The sequence below is a fragment of the Ruditapes philippinarum genome, unplaced genomic scaffold, assembly GCF_026571515.1.
Source record: "Ruditapes philippinarum isolate M1 unplaced genomic scaffold, ASM2657151v2 ctg11695_1_1_1_1, whole genome shotgun sequence".
NCBI classification, from domain to species: domain Eukaryota; kingdom Metazoa; phylum Mollusca; class Bivalvia; order Venerida; family Veneridae; genus Ruditapes; species Ruditapes philippinarum.
The window spans coordinates 1-23314 of record NW_026866432.1 but is presented as its reverse complement, the minus strand read 5'-3'; the positions used below and the strand labels follow the sequence as shown (position 1 = coordinate 23314).

At 32.8% G+C, this 23314-nt stretch overlaps 1 protein-coding gene across 1 annotated transcript; it reads left to right on the top strand.

Moving 5' to 3' along the window:
- Window positions 1-4036: 4036 nt before the first annotated feature.
- Window positions 4037-23123, top strand: LOC132732454 (uncharacterized; the record flags this gene model as incomplete). Its single annotated transcript, XM_060718872.1, has 9 exons — window positions 4037-4093; window positions 14479-14647; window positions 15166-15237; window positions 15704-15756; window positions 16333-16521; window positions 18257-18275; window positions 19319-19525; window positions 19987-20160; window positions 22626-23123. Coding segments are annotated over exons 1-9 (1384 nt in total), but the record flags the coding sequence as incomplete, so codon positions are not given.
- Window positions 23124-23314: the final 191 nt, after the last annotated feature.

The following is a 23314-nucleotide window of genomic DNA, read 5'->3' as shown; positions in this document are numbered from 1 at the left end:
GCGGATTGTAAAAATATTGTTTAAATTGTGATGAGAATCATTACAAAATACCGAGAATGAACAAAAAAAACAACAAAAAAAACAAAACAACTTTTCACTATATATTATTGAAAGCAAGTGGGACTTACATCATCTACAAACCTACTAGAAATAGCAAAGGAATATTAAATCGTAAAGTTTTCGTGTATTTATGATTGTAAACAGAGACGTTTTATGCTACAAATCTTTCAATAAAAGATCATGAGGTCATGAAAACAACATTATTTTATTTTTAATCTTTTATTACATATTTCATTAAATATTTTTACTGTAAACACTTTAAATGGTAAACAAAATACATGTTTAATTTTAATGCATTCTTACCATTAAGTCTTACGAACTTATAAAAACAAATGTACTAAACTGGTGTAGATACAGCCACATGGTGTGACGCAATATAGATACAGCCACATGGTGTGACGCAATATAGATACAGCCACATGGTGTGACGCAATATAGATACAGCCACATGGTGTGACGCAATATAGATACAGCCACATGCGACGATAATTAACCACATAATAAAATGCAGTTCATTACTTGCCATGTTGTCTATTCAGACCTATACCTGAAGATTATCCTAGTTTATCTTTAGTCAGTTAAAGTATACACTTCAGCAAACAGGAAATGGGACAATTTTATCAATAAAAAACATATTTACACTAGACTCTACATTATCATTTAGTCTTAAATGCAATTAATTGCTCCTTAAAAATTATTGCGAGTTTTGGTCGTGTTAACTTATTATATTGCTAGGTAAATTATATAGCTTATCTTTAAATTAATGATGTACAGCTAAAACCTAATGTCACCGTCTGTTGAGGCCTTTAAATATATTAATTTAAATTTGTAACATAATCATGATTAACGCTCTGGTCATATAGAACTTATTCTAGCTATTTTCTCACATATATGGCGGCGTGGCCGAGTGGTTAACGCGTCGGACTAGTAATCTAAGGATTGCTGACCGCGGGTGTTCAAACCCTGTCAGGGGCAAGCCGTTGTTTCCTTGAGCAAGAAACTTTACATTCATTGCTTAGTACTGGTTGGTTCCAGGAACGGATTCGAGAGTGTTTCAATAAGCTTAATAGCTTCCAACACAATCGAACAAAAATAAATTTGTATAAACCAAGTACCCGGCATGGTCAATTTTCATACTTTATGTTAGTCACATTTGAGGCTTAATTCTAAAATGAAAATTCATAATAATTCAATAGCATTTTTTTACATTTGAAACTCAATTATGATCATTGTTGCTGTTTTCTAGAGCTTGATTATATACTGTCTTTATTGGGATTATGTTATCAGTTTGTAAAAATTTTAACCAGTACTATTTCATCCTAGATAAAGGATATCTTCCCTGTTCGGCGTAAACACAAGCATAACACGTGTTAGGTGAAACTCTTGATAACCTTTTACAAAATTTTAAATGTATTCTTTATATACGGATTGGCAATATATATACAATATTAATTAACTGATAAAAATCTGTGGCGTTAGTGTATGTAGATATTATTTCGGTATTGTATGAAAAGAAAACATTATCAGAACTGAAAAAAATAAATAGAAATGCTTTCTTTATCGTTGCTTTAAACGGCTTTGTAAACTATATAACCGAGGGAGAAAACATAAGAGCCGCATATATACAAGTAGTCCTTAACCACCAGTGTTTATTGGCAGTTAGACACCGGTTTTCTTCTTCTTTGTGTATAGGGGCTTAGATTTTAGACTGTTGCTAGAATATAATGATATGCATCATTCTAGTTTAAATAACATATTTTATAATCATGTTTAACTTGAACTTTATATTTATTATACAAGCATAGAGTTCTAAAGGAAAGACATTTTCGGCAAAAACGTGTTTAGACAGATTTCTGTTAAAAATAACATTTATTCAATTTTCCCGCCATTTCAACAATTAAACAAATTTTCAACAGCTGCAAAAAAGACCTCTTGCATGCTTCCTTTTAAAGAAGCGAACATGTGATGCTTTTGTTTTAATATGTTTTACATTTGTGTTAGTAAATTCTATATACTTCTTATGTTAAGAAATTCTATACTATGTTTAATAACATCTAGAAACACTGTTTTGTTTCGTATTGTATTTATTGTATTTTACGCATATTTAGTCCGATTGAATTCATTGTAAAAAGATGTTTATTTAACATAGTATAGAATTTATGAACATAAGAAGTAAAGAATTTACTAACATATCAGTGATGATTAATTAGTTGTAATGCAAGTATATACCTTACACTTACAGTGTAGAAAAATAATGACAACAAATATTAGCGAGTACAACGAAAGTTTATTTGATCATTTAGTAAAAGGTTAACTTACATAATTATATAGTTAAATAGGTTATAAATTAATTTGATTATCGTTAACCACACGAACAATACCAAAGTGGTATCGAACATTTAAATTTATTTTATATAATTATATAATTATGCATCTAAAACAATTTTCAAACATCGAATAATATGTACAATATGTACTGCAAATATTTGTCCACATTATATGATAGATAGATAATTTAATGACGTATACATTCAGTACATAGTCATATTACACACATTTATATAATACAATCAAACACAATATCATGGTACATGAACAAAGTTGTAGCACAAATTTTTAATTTACATATTTTTGGAGAATGAACGTTAACACCATTTAGTACTAAAGTGAGCTTATCTATTATAAAGCGTTTACAATCTTAAAGATATAAAGAAAATGGATTTTAAACTTAATTATATGCTGTGATAAGATTCCATTTAACAATGTTTCATACTAGACACATTATCAAGTATTTTCAAGAAATAAACAATATCACTTTTAAATACAACGAGACAAATTTATACATTGATTTACAGAGCATTTAGTAGTTCAATTCGATGTTTTGTAGCATAATACAAATATTTACCTAAACCTATTAATTCAGACCTTCTTTTCATTACTTAATAATTCCATCAATTTGAACATACTTGGTCTCTGTAGTAGTATTGCTTAATGTAAAGAGAACGTATATTAGAGTAACTATTACAAACACATATAAAATGAATTCATCTTTCTATTTCATTACTATCGCAAAAGCTGAACATATGCGTTCCTCTCGGGTATTCTATTAGCACCATATCTACCTGTTTCAATCCGAAGTTTATGTGACGATAATCTTAATCTTGCTATGCAATTTCTATAAGTTCTGTTATGGAGAATTTTTCAGGTAGTTTGCCATTTCAAATGAGTTATGCAAATGTACATATATATTACTTAACAATGGACTGTTTGAAATATCGCTAGAAAAGTTTTTTTGCAAAAAGCAGTCAATCAATCCTTTGTTTAAAAAGTTTTTAAAAAATATTTGGCTTCGTATTGAAATGGTTGTTCCAAACATCAGAAAACCCACGTACTCATTTAATATTCCATGTACTTTAGAAGCCAACATTGATGGTTTGTTTTTCATTTTATTCAAATGAAGCGTACATAGCAGTTTTTCAAAATGATATTATCGCTATTAATTATTTTAAGGCCAGTATTAATAATTTGCACATATCTTTAAATAAATAATGATAACGACCTAATTCGCTATAGATTTGCTGCAGTACAAGTACTTGTTTCACTTCCTAATATAGATTTACAGAATTTAAGATGTAATCGCTCTATATCCTTTGATTTAGAAAAACATCCCCAAACAGCACTAGAATAGTGAGAACTGAAACCGACAAAAGAGTCAAAAAGCTGCAACGCAATGCTAGGGGTTAACTCATATTTATTGATGTTCTTTAATAAAACAGACATTGCCTTTAAACCTTTACCAATTACGTATTGATTATTAAGTGTAAAAGACCCATTGTAATTAAAAACTACGCCTAGATAGTTGAAATTGTCGGCAATTTCTAATAGAATATCATTATAATGTATTCATAATTGACAAACTTTACTAATATTTATGAAAAGCTACGCACCTGTCCATCAATTTATCATCGCGCTTGCGCAATGAATGCTTACCTGTATGTTAAGATAACGTTGATGGATATTTGCTTATAAAATGGTAATATTTCAACTATCGATATTCATTTTATTTATACAAATTAAATTGTAATAGGTTTTTCTTAACGCTGTTTATATGTAGTAAATACTGTATATCTATAAGACTTAGTGTAATGTTTGAAATTTGTGACGTAGTATATAATTTAATAATTTTTACAATAACTGGGTCATATCTAGGTTGTGATTATTTTATGTTTAACAAGTTTTAACAGACTTTTTTCCATCAAACCACGGATTCATGTTCCCAATTAATATTGTTCAATATTCAATGGTTTGTTTAACTGATCGATTGTTTATGTATATGTGTGTTTGTTTGTTTTAATTTAAAATTAAACATTCCATGAAAAACGTGTCATATAAACTGTACCAAAAACTAGTTGAACGACTTATTTATAATAACCGCCGATGAATACAAAAAACCAGTCAAGCAAATCAAAACAAGTCACTAATTTTAAGAGGGAGATCATCAAGCTTATCATCAAAATAGACTGTTCTTAACTATATAAGCATGGTAACAGACGTAATAATAAAAAGCCCCTGTAAATATCGATAATTAAAAGATTTTATGTTTAACAAAACATACTTCAAAGTTCTGATTCTTTTTAAATTAATTTAAGTTAACAAAAATATTAAAAATCAGGTCGTAGAAATACAGTCACTCATAATTACCTACCGGCTCTTTTGTTAAAAGCGGTCTAGTAAATCACTTACCGACCGCTTAACAGGTCTGCAAATATATACCGGCCTGTTGTTGTTCTATTGTTCTCTATTCAATAGAAAATATGTGAAGTCGAGAAACTCGTGCATTACACAATATTCACCGTAAACGCAGAAATTTTGAAAAAAACGCTGAATTGTGCAAATTTATAGGGGGGAGGGGGAATAATGACCACTTTGAATTGGAAAAAGGGTCGATATATATTTTAAAGTACATTTGATCAAATTAATAGAATAAAATTAGCACATACGGCTGTAAGGACCCTCATAACATATATTCCCGATTATTTGTAAGAAAAACGAACTGGCTACTGTTCTGGCGTTGAAGTTTGTGTTTCGCCGATATTAATGAGTACAATAACGTACATTTAGCCTTTCTTTATAGTTTGCTTTTCGGTATACCTAACACATTTGCTGAACTATATTATACAATTATTGACTAGTGAGCCATTGAATATGATGTGATATTCACCGGCAGATGACATATTGACCGAGGCGATAGCCGAGGTCAATATGACTTTCTGCCGGTGAATATCACATCATATTCAATGGCTCACTAGTCAATAATTGTTTTATTATTTGAATAGGCTAAGAATTAAAAAAAAATCACGAAAAAGTACATCCTTATATACATGTACAAATTTTGCCTCGTTGAAGCGCGGGAAAAAAGACGCACGTGTTAGGCGTGCAACGACTACGCGAACGCTGCGCATACAAAAGTAATTCAAGTTTATACTCATCGATGCGGTTTAGCCTTTAAGTATAACAGTAAAGTAATGATATTTCAATCGAGAAATATGCCATAAAGAACAAAACGCAACAATTATTTTTTAATTAACACACGTAATTAACAGTCTACGGTGTATGGTCATTGAATATGAGTCTCAATCTATATTTAGACTTGGAAAATCCAATTCAGCCAGTTAATATGATACTACACCCAGTGAATATGATTTTATAAAAAGTTATGTTGACTACAGTTTGGACCAATGAGATTGCAGCTATTTTTAGATCATATAATAAAACTTTATAAGATACTAGTTTTCGGCATTTATTACCACAACTATGTCTTATTTTGCACAATCCTGCATTATTTTAACAATTCTGCAATATGGGATATATACGACAATTGGTGCATATCGAATCAAAGTCATCTTCTGTATCTTTCTTTCCCAAAATATTACTTTCAGTGAGAGTATAGTTATAAGACTGCTTTTTTTTCGTTTTTTTCCCCCAAATTTTTATATTACCATTTGGATTTTGTATACCAGTACTCGCCCGTTCTTCGCAAGAATTCGACTTGCGCTTCCACTCTAGACTGCGTGCTTACTTGCGGTCTTATCAAACATATGAATAACGGATGATGCTAATTAAGGTGATTCTGCTTTGTCGGCCATGTTTGTTCTCACAAAGTCTGTCCAAAGTGAAAGTAGGCCAAAATTCATATAACAACAAAGCTAACATTGTTATATGATGAGCCATTTGCAAGTACACTTCCAGTTCTATATTTTAAAGACTATTTTAAACAAAAATAAAAATTATAACAATAAGAAAATTTACCTTGAATGGGCTAAATTTCTGATGACCAAAAACATTCTGTTGCAAAGTTTTATGCACATTTAATGAATGGCAAAATCCTTTTTAAAGTCTGTTTTAGTGCCTACAAAAGCTATTTTTTGCAGAAAATACAAAAAACTCTGTTTCTTGTAAGTAATATTAATAAATACTGAGCTAAAAACTGATGTATGGATAGAAAAACAAAAGAGCATGTAGGTAAGATAGTTACCGCACTCGGAATAGGTCTGCATAGTATTTACAGACCCGGTGGCCTTTTAAAAACCTCGATCGCTACGCTCTCTCGGTCTTCAAATCGTCACCCGGGTCTGTAAATACTATGCAGACCTATTCCTCGTACGGTAACTATTACATATAAGGCATACACGGAGAGTTTTGATATGTTAGATATTTCAGGAGCGGAACAAGAAGAGTTTATACGTACATTAACCTAACATATCTATGACCGTAGAGGTAAAATGCAGGCTTCTTCGTTTGAAGCCAGTCTTATCGCCTAAAAGCAATGCACGTATAAATATCAGTTATAAGATCCAACTTATTTATATATTTTTACAGCATATCAACTATTTTTGACGCCTCGAGCAGATTCTTAGACACTTTCGGCTTTTTGTCTCATTATATCTGCTCTTTTGTTTTATATCTGCTACTCCGTCTCATTGTATGTTCTCTTTTGTCTCATTAAATACGTTTTTATCTGTTTATAATTTGTGTAAAAACATGTATGTGCTTTAAGTCTCTGTTTTTATCCTAGAAAACATATTTTACCCTTGGGATGGGATAGTTGATGCATCATAATCTTGAACCAAAATATCTATTTAAAACTTGACCGACGAAAGGCGGTGACTACCCAATGATAATCACCATTATTTCATACTTTCCAGTGAATTACCGTAATATATCTCTGCACCCAATTGTATAAACGTTGGTTAAATTAACCCTGGGTTAAACGCTAACCGTGGGTTAAATTTAACCAACTTTGGTTAACTAACCAATTTGGTTAGTCACTTGTATAAACCGAGATAACCAAAAGGTTAACAAACCAAAATGGTTAAAATTAACCGCTGGTTAAACTAACCAATACTAATCCCGACATGCAATAAATTCTATATCCGGTTATGTTATTTTCGCGGAATATGTCAAAATTAACACATGGTTTACGCTTCCATTTTTATTACAATCGAAAATTTTGATAGTAGAGTTAAAATCGGTTCAAATGTTAATTGTCACCACACTAATTACATATCATCATTAAACAAATGTACAAAATATAACTTTTACGTAGGATGAACTTGTTTATGACCTCGGAACTGATGTCACGGGAATTAGATTTAAATCAAGTATACCACGAATATTGTCGCTATAGATATTTGCCTATAAACATGGGTCAGAACGAATTTATTATGTTTTTCATGTAAAAATATTAGGAATTGTGATTATAAAATGATGAAGTAGTGAAATTAATTCGTATTTTTCCATTTTTACTGACGGTTCTTGTCGGTAATTAGTGAGACCGCATGGTTGCTATCAGTCCAACTAATTAGACTTGTCAAAGAGACACCGAGATAATTCTGGACGGGCGCTGTCTTTTTTCCAAGTCCAACCACGAACTGCATTTTTATGCACGGACGCTTCCCAATTAGAAGTTGTTGGGAGCGAAAACTAGAAAAGTTTTAAAGAAACAGCCTACATTACCTGAAAGAGGACCGTTTTTTATTTGTTTGGGTCGTCAGACCAAACAAATAATGGTAGCGAAATTTCAGACTCTAATGCTGTTAATTGCAAGTGCCGAAAGTAGTCCGCTTTTTTGAAGCGGTTACTTCCCTTTATATGTAAACTAACGCCGAAAAATTCAGGGGAGATCATTGCGTAAAGATGGTCAAATGACAGGCGCATTAATTTTCAAGCAAAATAATTCCCGAATGGTCGAAGATTTCTAATATTGTTTTATTCTTTATAAATATACATGCTTATAGTAAGCTCCATGATTATTTACATCTGTGTTAAACAACAGTTAGCGTCGTTACAAACCCTAAAATAGAATAATATAGTTTTATGAAGGCTGTTAACAAATAACTTCACCGTTGCCGAGGGGTTTGCGCGCTCGCTTAGGAAGCGAGAGGTCTGGAGTTCAAATCCCAGTTAAGGCCACTCATTTTTTTCTAATTGTTTAAGTTAAATAAACATTGGATTGAATATCAGTGTTTAAATTAGTCTTATAGCCAATTTACTACAATTAAAACTCTGGAAAGCATTGGTGGCACTTTACAAAAACAAACTGGTTTATCATCTCACAACCTTCACCTTTCTGACATTCTGAGACCCAAACAAATTCAGCGCCTTCTGTGCTTTGATTATGTAAGGTTCCAAATTATCATACTTCAAAGTCAAACAGAAGTCTAAATATTCCACTTTATTTTTTTAAATCGTTGAAAATTATTGAAAGCGGCCATATTGGAAGCGGTGTCATGGTAAAATTGTGACATTTCATGGTGTAACACAGGTATCGGTGGCAATCGATTGTATACGCAAGCCTTATAATACAATTTGTTTATGTTATTGGTGTGAATTATTGCACAGGAATAACTCTTATATTCACACACGAATATTTCAGCATTAAAATAAAATGTAAAAAGGAAATTCTGACAACCTTACTTAGAAATTAAATAGTTTATGATGTCCGACATAAGATCATACTGCATTTAAGTCTGTTTTAAATAAAACTGTCAAATAAGAAATTATACAGTTGGGTTTTTTCAACATCTGTGATCATTAGGTGAAATTTCTGAACTGCCTTTGATTCCCACATACGAAAAATACAATGTAATTATAGGTACATCTTAATGAATTATATTATAAATACTATACATGATGAAGCAAAGAAGAATTTCAATTTTGTATTACACTCCATATCAATTTCTAGTTTATTATCTTAAAAACAATATTAGGACAGTTGCGTAGGAGAAGAAGTTCGAAGCAACCAAAAATAACTTAAAATTCTGAAAAAAATCTTAAAATTTCACACTTCAGACTGCCTTTCTCAAGTTAAAGAAATTACAGCTCTCAGTAAAATGCAATTGTCGCACAGATATGACGGGGTTTATGATAAAAACGCAGCAAGTGGGAATTTAGTGACCGTAATTTAGACGTAGAATAAAATAACAATGTAAGACAGATAGTCTGCTTAAATTACTGTAGTCGTCTGTTAGAACGAACTGTCGCAAAATTCTATGTTATCTAGTGCCCGCTTTTCATTTCAAAACGTGCACCTCGAATGTGTCACATTGAAAGTTCCATGATTATCTCCGTATTTTGTACACATCTGTGGGTGTTGACTAAAAATTTCAACATTATTATGTTTAAGTTATGTTTAAACCGGCGCAATGGAGCACTTGCACGTACCAGAGCCTCTTGGGCACTTATGTGTATTTATGTTTCGGTTTTGCAGTTTGAGGCGTTTTTTTGTGGGGGTTTTAAGACGGGGAGATGGGTGGATAAGTCTTTTCTATTTTCTTTTACATTTCTTTGCTTGCTAGCCGAACCTTGTATTAATAATCATTATGTGTTTGTTACGGTTCGGTATACATGTATAAAATATGTTAAACAAGATGAACAAGGAAAGGTGACGTTCAATGAACGCAAATCCTCAACACGACCCACGAACAAGAACCATTGGCAAGGAGCCCAGGAGGATCCTAAACAAAAACAAGACAGGGCGCAAGGGAGAGCACGGTCAGGCTTTTTTCTAAATGATACAGTAACATATGAAAAAATAATGGTAACTGACAAGGAAATCAAAATCAAAGAAAATAAATGAATGATTAATAGGGCCTCTAAGTAAACGAGCACATGGGAAGGGATAGGAAATTCAAGGAGGGGGAGGGGGCGAAATAATGAAATAAAACTAGGGGCAAAAAGGAAGACACTTATCATAGACGAGAAAACAAAGGGACACAAACAAAAAGTGCACCAAAACAGTATAAAACAACAAGACATAACACTTAAACATGTACAAGTCTCTTTATCTGTTCATTTGAAAATTCTTATCTTCTCAATGACCTTTTTAATATCCTCTATTTAAAATCTATTTCAATAAAATATGTGACCCTTCCTTATAGTTACACAGCATATGGCTGGATCACAATAAAGTTCCTTTTAGTAAATTAATAAAAGTATGTCAAGAAGACATTAATCTTCATCAGTAGGTTTGATATGGTATTATTTAATCGGCAATTGGTGAAAAGAACTCTTGAAATATTATTTGTACAAATACTGAATAATTTGATGTGCATTCAAAAAGTTCCCATAAATAAATTTCTTTTACGTTCTTAATTGTCATATAAATATGCATGTATAAATGAAGTCAGTATTTTATGCGAGAGTGACATTGGCAGTCATTAGCAGTAAACAAGAAGGCAAACCACCTATTGATAAGTGTTGAGCACATGTTACTGTAAATTAAAACATTTAAAAAATATTAAACAACAGTACTTGTACGGAGCCTATTTGCTACCATTGCATTTTATGTTAAACACATTGGTATTTTTTCATTAGTATTTAATAATAAACAAATTTATTACAAAATAATGAAAAGATTTATTTCCCCTATATTTATTGCAAGTTAATCTTCCTGTGTTACCCAAACTTACCTGCTAGACACACTGGTAGGTACTACTCGATTTTTTACGATGACGTCATAACATGTCCGCCAAAGATAATGTAGACAGTACAAATTTGAAATAAATTGCATGTATGCGTTAAGACAGGTACAATCTAATATTTTTTCTAGGAGAAGTTAGTACAAGAATTTATATTCTATTGATTTTTAGAGTACATTGAAGTTACTTTCATGTTTAAGCAGTAAAAATCAGTCCAAACTATCGATAGTGTTGCCGGTAGATTTTCCGTGCGTAAAAATGACAGTTAAAATTAAGCGTAACGGTTTGACAGTAAAAAAAAAAAGTCTGTAAAATGGGTCAAACCGTTCACGCCAAATTAATTAGGCTAGGTTGCTATGGGCTTTGTTTACAAATTAAAATGTACTGCAAATGAGCAAATATCAAAATCATCCGTCAACTGGGACAGAAAATGGTTAGAATGTTAATAATTTCATACAAGAACCACTCGATGCAGAAGTATTGACGCATATATTTCCTATCAAATTCGTACCTAAAACGTTCGAACCCAAAATATTTTGTGTAACATCAGATGCAATTTTTGAATGATTTTTGTCCCAAACTACTCTCTGTAGTTTCTCTATATAATATATGAAACTTCTGTTTCAGTAACTAAATATCATATCAGTCACCTTTGGGAAATCTTGTTGCATTTGTCAAAGCTATGTTTCATGATAAAAGAGCTTTACTGAAAGTTTACCATATTATAGCAAAATAAATAATAGAATAAAGGTCTAGTTCTTGCTTATTAACCTAAACAACAACAAAAAAAAACCCATGAAAAATACATTAATGAAAACAAAATCACTTTGCTTTCTTGTGACTGTATGACTGACATCCTTTATTTTAAACATTCAACATGTTTTATAATTCTCACTAGTCACAACACTGAAATGCAAAATCAACTTGGTTCCCAGCAGTAAATTTACTAAACAGAGAAAAAACTAAATGATCAATAATTATGAAAAAGAAAACAATAAATTTACCATAATTAATTCATGAACAATCAAAAATGATTTTTAATTTACCTCTACTTCAATTTTGTATTATTTTTATTTAATACCCTACAATATTATGTTTAGGAATTCTTACATCTTATATAATAATTGTATTACTTATACATGTATCTTGTTTGTAAAAATACTTAACACTTAAATGAATGATTGGAAATATGCATGTATAAGTAATACATATGTAGTGGTAGGGTTTATAAGATAAACACTCAATGAGGTTTATAGATTTATTCTATAAAGAATAAAACAAGGCTTTGTAAGAAGAAATCTAATTTAATAATTATTAGAAATAAAAGCAAGTATTTCTAATAGAGAAATTACTGATATAAAGTGAAGAATTAATGTTGTCACTTCGAAAGCAAGACAAGGAGTGGTCAGTTACTAAGAAAATGTTACATTCCAGAACCAAATCATCTAACAACAACTTTCATACAAAATCAATCATCCATCACTCAACTTGCAAAACCAGTTCAATCACCCATAACAAAAGGAACAAAGACAAACATGAACACATAACACCACAATAGATTTGGTTTGGCCTTTAAGGGAAATTACTACCGTAAACATTCTAAAAAGATAACTTGGCTAAATTTAACCTTATCTACACATATTTAAGATGTAAAAATTCCTAAACATAATATTGTAGGGTATTAAATAAAAATAATACAAAATTGAAGTAGAGGTAAATTAAAAATCACTTTTGATTGTTCATAAATTTATTATGGTATATTCAAGATGACTATTGTTTTCTTTGTCATAATTATTGATCATTTAGTTTTTCCTCTGTTTCGTATATGTACTGCTGGAAAAGTTGAGTTTGCATTTGAGTGTTGTGACTTAAGTGAGAAAGAGAAAACATGTTGAATGTTTAAAATAAAGGATGTCAGTCATACATTCACAAGAAAGCAAAGTGATTTTGTTTTCATTAGTGTATTTTTCTTGGTTTTTTTGTTTGCTTGTTGTTATTTTGTTTTATTTGTTGTTTTTTTTTGGGGGGGGGGGGGGGGGGGCGGTGGTGGCAGGGTGTGATTGTTTTTATTTGGGGAGAGGGGCGGTGCTATAAGCAAGAATAAGCAAGAACTAGACCTTTATTATATTATTTATTTTGCTATAATATGGTAAACTTTCAGTAAAGCTCTTCTATCATGAAACATAGCTTTGGCAAATGCAACAAGATTTCCCAAAGGTGACTGATATGGTATTTAGTTACTGAAACAGAAGTTTCATATATTATATAGTGAAACTACAGAGAGTAGTTTGGGGCAAAAATCATTCAAAAATTGCATCTGCTGTTATACAAAATATTTTGGGTTCGAACGTTTTAGGTACGAATCTGATAGAAAATATATGCGTCAATACTTCTGCATCGAGTGGTTCTTGTACGAAATTACTAGACATTTTCTGTCCCAGTTGATGGATGATTTTGATTTATAACATTATGTCAGCGAATATTTGCTCATTTGCAGTACATTTTAATTTGTAAACAAAGCCCATAGCAACCAGGCGGTCTCCCTAATTACCGAAAAGAACTGTCAGGAACCGACACGAAGTAAAAATGGAAAAATACGAATTAATTTCACTACTTCATCATTTAATAATCACAATTCCTAATATTTTTACATGAAAAAACACAATAAATTTGTTCTGAACCATGTTTATAGGCAAATATCTATACCGACAATAGTATACTTGATTTTAATTTAGTTCCCTTGACACCAGTTCCGATGTCATAAACAAGTTCATCCTACGTAAAAGTTATATTTTGTACATTTGTTTAATGATGATATGTAATTAGTGTGGTGACAATTAACATCTTCATTGAAAATTTGAACCAATTTTAACTACTATCAAAATTTTACGATTGTAATAAAAATGGAAGCGTAAACCATGTGTCAATTTTGACATATTCCGCGAAAATAACATAACCGGATATAGAATTTATTGCATGTCGGGATTAGTATTAGTTAGTTTAACCAGCGGTTAATTTTAACCATTTTGGTTAGTTAACCTTTTGGTTATCTCGGTTTATACAAGTGACTAACCAAATTGGTTAGTTAACCAAAGTTGGTCAAATTTAACCCACGGTTAGCGTTTAACCCAGGGTTAATTTAACCAACGTTTATACAATTGGGTGCAGCTATTCTATTTTCAATCGTGGCTAAGCCACTCGTGAAAATATTGCATCTGGTGTTCACTCAATTAAATATATTGCAATCTTACATGTAACACAAACAAATATCCTTTATTTAAACGTCGTTATAAAATTTTCGGTCACTAAGATTATTTAAAAAGATTGAAAAGTCTACTTTAATCATTTAATGTTGGAATGAATTTAATCGTATCAAAATGCTTATATTTGAAAAAAGATACAATATGCTTGTTATACATAAAGTTGAAACTTTTCGCAGGGGGGCAATCAAAGTGTACGAACACCTCAACCAACACAAAAATCAGATGTGAAGCCGGCGTCTAAAAGTAGTGAAACATCAACTCAAACTGATGATGTTGTTAATGAAGGCGCCTCTAATGAAGTCACTCAACCGGGAACTGGAGCAGACAGTGCTGCAGTCAACACAGGTAAGGCAAATATTTGTATGTTTAACTCTCAAAACATTCTTTGCTTTATGCAGATTGCTTTATCGGACATATTTTAGAGACTTTTTGCTTTTACGAACATTTTATAAAAACTTCTTTATCGAACATTTTGTAAAGACTTTTTGCTTTATCGAATATTTTGTTAAGACTTTTTGCTTTATCGAACATTTTGTAAAGACTTTTTGCTTTATCGAACATTTTATACAGACTTTTCGCTTTATCAGACATTATGGAAAGACTTTTCGCTTTATCGAACATTATGTAAAGATATATAAGAATAATATTCGAACTCAATTGAATACATCGTATACAGTAAATAAATATGAATATATCAATAGGGGTTCGGGATGGTTATTAGTTTATCAACATGGATATATATTCAAGTATAACTTGTTCGCATGCTTCGGGTAATTTCAGGACTTTGGTTTTTAAAAACGGGTGGTTTGAGTTTAAATTTTTGATTCATTGGCAGGTTATACATGTCTGACATATATTCACAGATACTGAACCGGACAGTAGTGTTATTCCAGACGCTCCTCCACCTTATACAAGGCTAGGCGAAGAAGCTTCTGGTTTGTATTGGTTTTTACTCTTGTCTTCACCCTTTTATTTTTTAACTTTACATTTGTAAAATTGCAATATCTAAGTGGTGTTGATTATTATGTTTCTACTGTGTATATATCTGTTGAAATACAGCAGCCATGTATAAACTACATAGTACAAACATACTGAAATGAAAACAATATGTAATTGACGTTACAAGTGTTCAATATAAGTTATATATAAATTAGGCCCACTGGGTAGATTGCCTTTGTTGCAACTTGTAGCCTCTTTAAATAAATACTTTATTATTGTTATTATTATTATAATTATTATTATTATTATTACTATTATAAACAGGATGCATTCTCCTTGATTTGATAGAAGCATTATATAAGTGGTTTTATTTCCTTAAACAGTACATGTATATACATTATGTAGTGTCAGATATTAATTGCTGACTCGTATTGTTTTTTGTTTGTTTTTTTTTTGTTGCAGACGATACCTCTGTGAAAAGGGACCTGTCTTCAGAATCAAAAAAGAGTCCGCCGGTATAACTCATTTAATTTCATTACGAAAGTTTGCCTTATTTATAAAAGAAACGTCGTTTGTCTTGCATATTCATATTTACCTTTTTCACCCCTCTTGTGAAAATTGAAAAAAGAAAAAAGCTTATCTTTGACATATGAAGATCCTGCCCTACGAATTCTCAATAAATGCCACTGATATCGCATCGTCTGGTCAACTTAAGATTTTAAAAGTAAAATCGAATATGATTTTTCAAGACCCGCTCATTACCTATTTTGTTCCACTTTTATATCTTTATATCTGCGTAGCTCGTCTTTGTCTTCACCAAATATCCCACTTTTATTTTCTTCTTCTGCATTAACACTAGTACTTACAAATGAGGCTGCTGATGTGTCTAAGGAATATTTTGTGTAAAATCATCTATTTTCAGAATGAAAATTATCGCAAAACCTGGTATACTGGTGATACAATTGCCATGCCCTTCTTCTTTTCATTCTTGTCAGTCATTCGAGATCATTGACCAATGTACTGTTTGTATATGAAAATTCGGTTATTTTATCTTAATTTTTACATTTTCAAATATTTGAATATATTTTCAGGATGGCGAATCTTTAGATGACTTGAAATTTGCAATAGAAAAGAGTAATATTGACTTTAACGAAAGGCTAGCTTCTTTAGAAAAGTCTTTACAGAGCAATATTGAGCATCAGGGTGAAACCAGTAAGGCTTTAATGGATCTCCAAGACACTGTTTACACATATTTTGAGACGAGAAATGAAGATGTAACTGTAAGTACCTGGTTGTTTTTTCACAGGTTGTTTTTTAAATAATATTTCGTTTACATTTCCACATATATCAATTAGGACGGACTAGCTGGAATAACAATAAAGATCAACAAGCCAATGCAACGTTTACAGAACGCAGCCCCAACACAACCCAGTAACATAAATAAAAGTGTTTTACTAGGTTTTTTCTTTGCGTTTTAGATTAACCATGGGTGTTTTCGACTTTTTTTCTTGTTCTTTGTTGCTAATACTGACAAAAGTAACGCTGTCTGGCTACGATTTTGTTCTTTTTCAACTCAAACTGTTGCTGTCTTAAAAGGTCAGAAAAGAAAAACGAGGTGCTAGTTTAATATTGCTTTTCGCCTAAGAACTAGTTACCTCTTGCAATGCAATTACTTAAAACATACTTTATAACTTTATTTAAACTAAATAGTATACGTATTGCATTGTGGTTCAGATGACGATTTTTGATATCAATAAATAAATAGATAAAGTGCAGGGGATTTCAAATGATTCTAATTTTGAAATAAATTTTACCCCGCACACTAAAAAAAATTGTTTCTAATCATCCGAAGGTATACCGTTTTACATTTTATTAACCATGTTTTCCGAAGGAAAAAACTGGTTATTAGATTGAGGTATGTGGGCGGGCGGGCGTAAACAATTTCTTCTGTGCGCAACTCCTTCTACATTTCTCAACGGATTTTGACCAAACTTTCACAGAAGCTTTGTCATCAAGTGCCGTGGCGCATATTGTCGGGGTTTTGCGATTGGATAATATTTGACCTAATTATGGCCCTTAGTTTTTTTTCCTTATATAGAATGTATAGTGAACAATTTCTTCTGTGCGCAACTCCTCCTACATTTCTAAACGAATTTTGACCAAACTTTCACAGAAGCTTTGTCATCAAGTGCCCTGGGGCATATTGTAGGGGTTTTGTAATTGGATAATATTTGACCTAATTATGGCCCTTTGTTTTTTTTCCTTATATAGAATATATAGTGAACAATTTCTTTCGTGCGCAACTCCTCCTACATTTCTCAATTGATTTTGACCAAACTTTCTCAGAAGCTTTGTTATCAAGTGTCCTGGCAGATATTGTCGGGGTTTTGCGATTGGATAATATTTGACCTAATTATGGCCCTTAGTTTTTTTCCTTATATAGTATAGAATGTATAGTGAACAATTTCTTCTGTGCGCAACTCCTCCTACATTTCTAAACGAATTTTGACTAAACTTTCACAGAAGCTTTGTCATCAAGTGCCCTGGGGCATATTGTAGGGGTTTAGTGATTGGATAATATTTGACCTAATTATGGCCCTTTGGTTTTTTTCCTTATACAGAATTATCAATATATAGTGAAAAAATTCTTCTGTGCTGAACTCGTCCTACATTTCTAAATGGATTTTGTTCAAACTTTCACAGAAGCTTTGTCATCAAGTGCCATTGCTCATATTGTTGGGGGTTTTGTGATTGGATAATTTTTGACCTAATTATGGCCCTTTGTTGTTTTACTTATATAGAATATATAGTGAACACTTCTTCTGTGGCAATTCCTCCTACATTATTCATGTTTTACATTGCACATAGTTACATTGTTTGTTGCTTGTATTTGTATTTCAAATACAACATATTTATCTACAATGGTGATAATTGAAAACCTGGTTTCGTGGCATTGCCATGTTTCTTGTTTATTCTTGAAATACTTATTGAAACGTTGTCAATGTTTTCTTTCAGACAAGTCGCCAAGGAGACGGTAATCATTTCTTTTATTTTACATATCATTGGCCATTTTTGGCCGGGTTGCACTGGTGCAAACCCGGGTTATAGTATGGTGAATGTCGGACGGCGGGCGGGCGGGGAAAAACATTTCGTAACAGTTTTCTCAGCAACTACTTATCACAGCCTCTTGATATTTTGCATACAGCATTGACACATGGTCCCATATTGTGGGATTCCATTTAAGGTCTGTCACTTATCCTCTTCCTGTTTACCGACTTTACTTTTCAACATTAATGGTCAATGGGTAGGACATTTTCGTAACAGTTTTCTCAGCAACTACTTATCACAGCCTTTTGATATTTTGCATATAGCATTGACACATGGTCCTATACTGCGGGATTCTAATTCAGGTCTGTCGCTCTTCCACTTCCTGTTTATCGACTTAGTTAAATTTTCAACATTAATGGTCAATGGTAGGAAATTTTCGTAACAGTTTTCTCAGCAACTACTTATCACAGCCTTTTGATATTTTGCATATAGCATTGACGCATGGTCCTATACTGTATACTGTGGGATTCTAATTCAGGTCTGTTGCTCATCCACTTCCTGTTTACCCACTTAGTTAAATTTTCGTCATTAATGGTCAGTGGAAATTTTTTTTACGTAACATCACAGCATCATGATATTTGGTATACAAATGCAACCCGGCCTTTTCTGTCTTTGACCCATTTTTGAATATTTTTAATTTTTATATTTAGAAATTAGGTTCATTAAAAAGTTAAGTTGAAGCTTCACCCATTTTATTTATCTTTGTTTTAAAATCTCTTATTATATGAACTTGTCTTTACTTCATATTTGTATTCAAGTATGGCTTGAGTCGTTAATTTCTTATCTCTCTGTTTATGACAAGGAATATTTTAAAACTGAAAATATATAAGCTCTGACATATCAAGTCGGTGTTTGATATTTTATCTATTATTAAGATTAATTGGTGTATTTGAAGAACAGGAAATAAAATAAAGGAAAATTGATAAATATTGTAAAAGACTTCGGATTTTTTGTTTGTGATGCATGTAGATACTAGGAGACGAGAGCAATTTACTGAACGACTTGGCAAGCATGTGGTGGAGCACTTGCTTAACAGTGAGGTATTTAAAGACGTGATGCAACAAGGCATGGGTATCGGCCAAATTGAGGAACAACAAGAAAAGGTTTTAGAACACAACAAAGATAACGAATCCATCACCAGTCAGAAAGACAAGCCAGAGTCCGGGTTATTAGAAGGTAATTAAGAAGTTAAAGGTGGAATGAAATAATAGACAATGCAGTACAGGGAGACAAGTCATGTTTCGTAGAGAAATGAGAAGGCTAAGAATATCTTAATTTGTATGGATTTTATCTAGGTGCACGCTATAAATCCAAATGAGAAATATAAGAAGAAAAATATTCTGTCCAATTCATTGTTAACTTTGTTTTAGTGGATATTTTGCAAAACAGCTTTTTGTTTAGTTTAAACATATTTTATTTTCACACAAACGTATATTACATTACAATAGTAATAGTACTTTACAATTTTAATTGTAATATTGAAATGTGTCTGTATCGCGCTGTCAGGATTTGAAGTAAAATAAATCAAATTAGTGATATGCACTCCATGTTCTTGCCCTTTATGCCATTATTTATACTTACAAATGCACAAGCAACATCAAGCAGTAATACTGAGTGTTTGTTTGTACGTATTTCAGATAGCACTGATTTGTCTAAAATGAAACTAGTAACCTCGGTGGATTCTATTCATAAAATTCCATCTGACCTGGCCTCTGTCAATCTTGATGATTTTAGAGAAGTCAGTTTTGATGAAAATAAACCTGAAAATCCAGTCATTTGCAAAGATAAGAAGCAGAAAGACTTTCGAATAGGTATGCGTTTGTACTGTTTTTTGTCGCTTTATATATGGATATTATTCTAATATTGTAGGTTATGTTTATACCCCCGCACAACAAAGTTGTAAGGGGGGTATACTGGAATCAGCTTGTCCGTCCGTCCGTCCGTCCGGCTGTCCGTCCGTCCGGCCGTCCGGCCGTCCGTCGGTTTTTTCTTGTCCGCGCAATAACTTAAGATTCCTTTGACCCTTAGTCTTAATATTTGGCATGGAGGTTAGTCATGATTAGTAGATGACCCCTATTGATTTTGAGGTCACTAGGTCAAAGGTCAAGGTCACAGGGGCCTTGACTTCAAAAAGCTTGTCCGCCCAATAACTTAAGATTCCTTTGACCTACAGTCGTCATATTTGGCATGGAGGTTAGTCATGATAAGTAAATGACCCCTATTGATTTTGAGGTCACTAGGTCAAAGGTCAAGGTCACAGGGGCCTTGACTTCAAAAAGCTTGTCCGCCCAATAACTTAAGATTCCTTTGACCTACAGTCATCATATTTGGCATGGAGGTTAGTCATGATTAGTAGATGACCCCTATTGATTTTGAGGTCACTAGGTCAAAGGTCAAGGTCACAGGGGCCTTGACTTCAAAAAGCTTGTCCGCCCAATAACTTAAGACTCCTTTGACCTACAGTAGTCATGTTTGGCATGGAGGTTAGTCATGATTAGTAGATGACCCCTATTGATTTTGAGGTCACTAGGTCAAAGGTCAAGGTCACAGGGGCCTTGACTTCAAAAAGCTTGTTCCGCCCAATAACTTAAGATTCCTTTGACCTACAGTCGTCATATTTGGCATGGAGGTTAGTCATGATTAGTAGATGACCCTATTGATTTTGAGGTCACTAGGTCAAAGGTCAAGGTCACAGGGGCCTTGACTTCAAAAAGCTTGTCCGCCCAATAACTTAAGATTCCTTTGACCCACAGTCGTCATATTTGGCATGGAGGTTAGTCATGATTAGTAGATGACCCCTTTTGATTTTGAGGTCACCAGGTTTCAAAGGTCAAGGTCACAGGAGCCTTGACTTCAAAGAAGCTTGTCCGCCCCAATAACTTAAGATTCCTTTGACCCACAGTCGTCATATTTGGCATGGAGGTTAGTCATTGATTAGTAGATGACCCTATTGGATTTTTGGAGGTCACCAGGTCAAAGGTCAAGGTCACAGGGGCCTTGACTTTCAAAAAGCTTGTCCGCCCAATAACTTAAGATTCCTTTGACCCACAGTCGTCATATTTGGCATGGAGGTTGTCATGATTAGTAGATGACCCCTATTGACTTTGAGGTCACCAGGTCCAAAGGTCAAGGTCACAGGGGTCTTGACTTTAAAAAGCTTGTCCCCGCTATAACTTAAGATTCCTTTGACCCACAGTCTTCATATTTGGCAATTGAGGTTAGTCGTGATAGTAGATGACCCCTATTGACTTTTGAGGTCACCAGGTCAAAGGTCAAGGTCACAGGGGCCTTGACTTCAAAAAGCTTGTCGCCCTATAACTTAAGATTCCTATGACCCACAGTCTTCATATTTGAATGGAGGTTAGTCGTGATTAGTAGATGACCCCTATTTGATTTTGTGGTCACCAGGTCAAAGGTCAAGGTCACAGGGGCCTTGACTTCAAAAAGCTTGTCCGCCAAATTACTTAAGATTCCTTAGGGAACCCCAAAAGTTTTTTTAAAAAATTATTTTGGAATGGGGGTTAGTTTCCAGGGATTAAAAAAAGTAGATGCCCCTTTTTAAATTTTGGGGTTTCCACTGGATCAAAGGTGAAAGGCCCAATAGGGACTTTTGACTTCAAAAAAGTTGCTAAACCCTTTAATTTAAAATGTTCCCTTTGACCCACAGCCCTTCAAATTTTGGAAGGGGGGTTTTAAAATCCCTTTGAATTAAAGGTAAATCCCTATTTTGGAAATTTTGGGTCCTGGGTTTCAAATTAAAAGGGTCAAACAGGGGTTTTCTTACAAAAAAAAAAAAACTTTTCTTTCTAATTGCTAAAGAATGTCCTGCCCGGGCAATTTTATTGTTTTTTGACTTTTTCCCACATTTGAAGCATGAAAGAATACAAAACTTAGCAATGCACTGGCTTATTTAACCTCAGTTTTGGGCAGGGAGGTTGTCCTTGCGCTCTAAATGGCCACTGTTGATTCTGACAAAGTGGTATGCGGGGGTATTCACGCCAAGATAGTGGCAGTTCTAGTTTAAGTCAATTATAACATAAATAAATTACAAACCAGCTAACTGTGGCTCTACATACCTTATATAAAACAATTTATATGTCTTATTAATAATATGATATAACATTACATTAACATTTTTTTCATTTACCCTTTCGGCTACTTAGAACTGTGATCCACAGTTATCTAAGATAATGAATGCATAAAGAGTGTTACCCTTTAAAATACTCTTATAATCGTCTCTTTATCAATATACGATTTTTCGTTTCGTAAATTTCAGATTCGAATGTTTGGAAATTATTTTTGAACAAAGTAGACAAAGGATATGAGGCAAAACAGTTACTAGAAATGGGGATTTTGCCCGATAAATATTTGCTGAAAAAGATTGGCCCAGCGCTAAACCTTAGATCAGACATTTTCCAGTCGATCTGTCAGTGCATTTGTCAATATATAAAAACAAGGTCAAGTAAGATAGTGAATGTTTGGACGGCCTTTAGATACAATAAGTTTGACAAGCATTGCGGAGATGAAATCATATTTGTTGTTATAACAAAGGAACCAGAGGAAGCTATAAATATCGAGTATGAAACGTACCAAAGATGCTTATACGAAATTTCCGACAAATGTGATAAAGAAAACAGTAGAATACAGTTGGAGGAAAATAAGCACAGACTTCAGCGATGTACAGATAGAGATTTAACAAAGTGCTTAAGAAATAATGCCAAAACAATTGATGAAAAAAAACATACAAATCTTGACGAGAGCAACTATAAGTTGGGTAAAATCTAGTGAGTTCGGGAGTAAGCAATTGCAGTTTGAAACAGTCGCCATGCGTTGCACTTTATGTCCAAAATCAAGGGACTTGTTCCTATCGAATGAATGACCCATTTGATGCATTTGTCGGCGGATATCATGTTGACGTGGCGAGAAGGTGTGTTTACCCTTTGCGGATTCTCTACTGATTTGCAC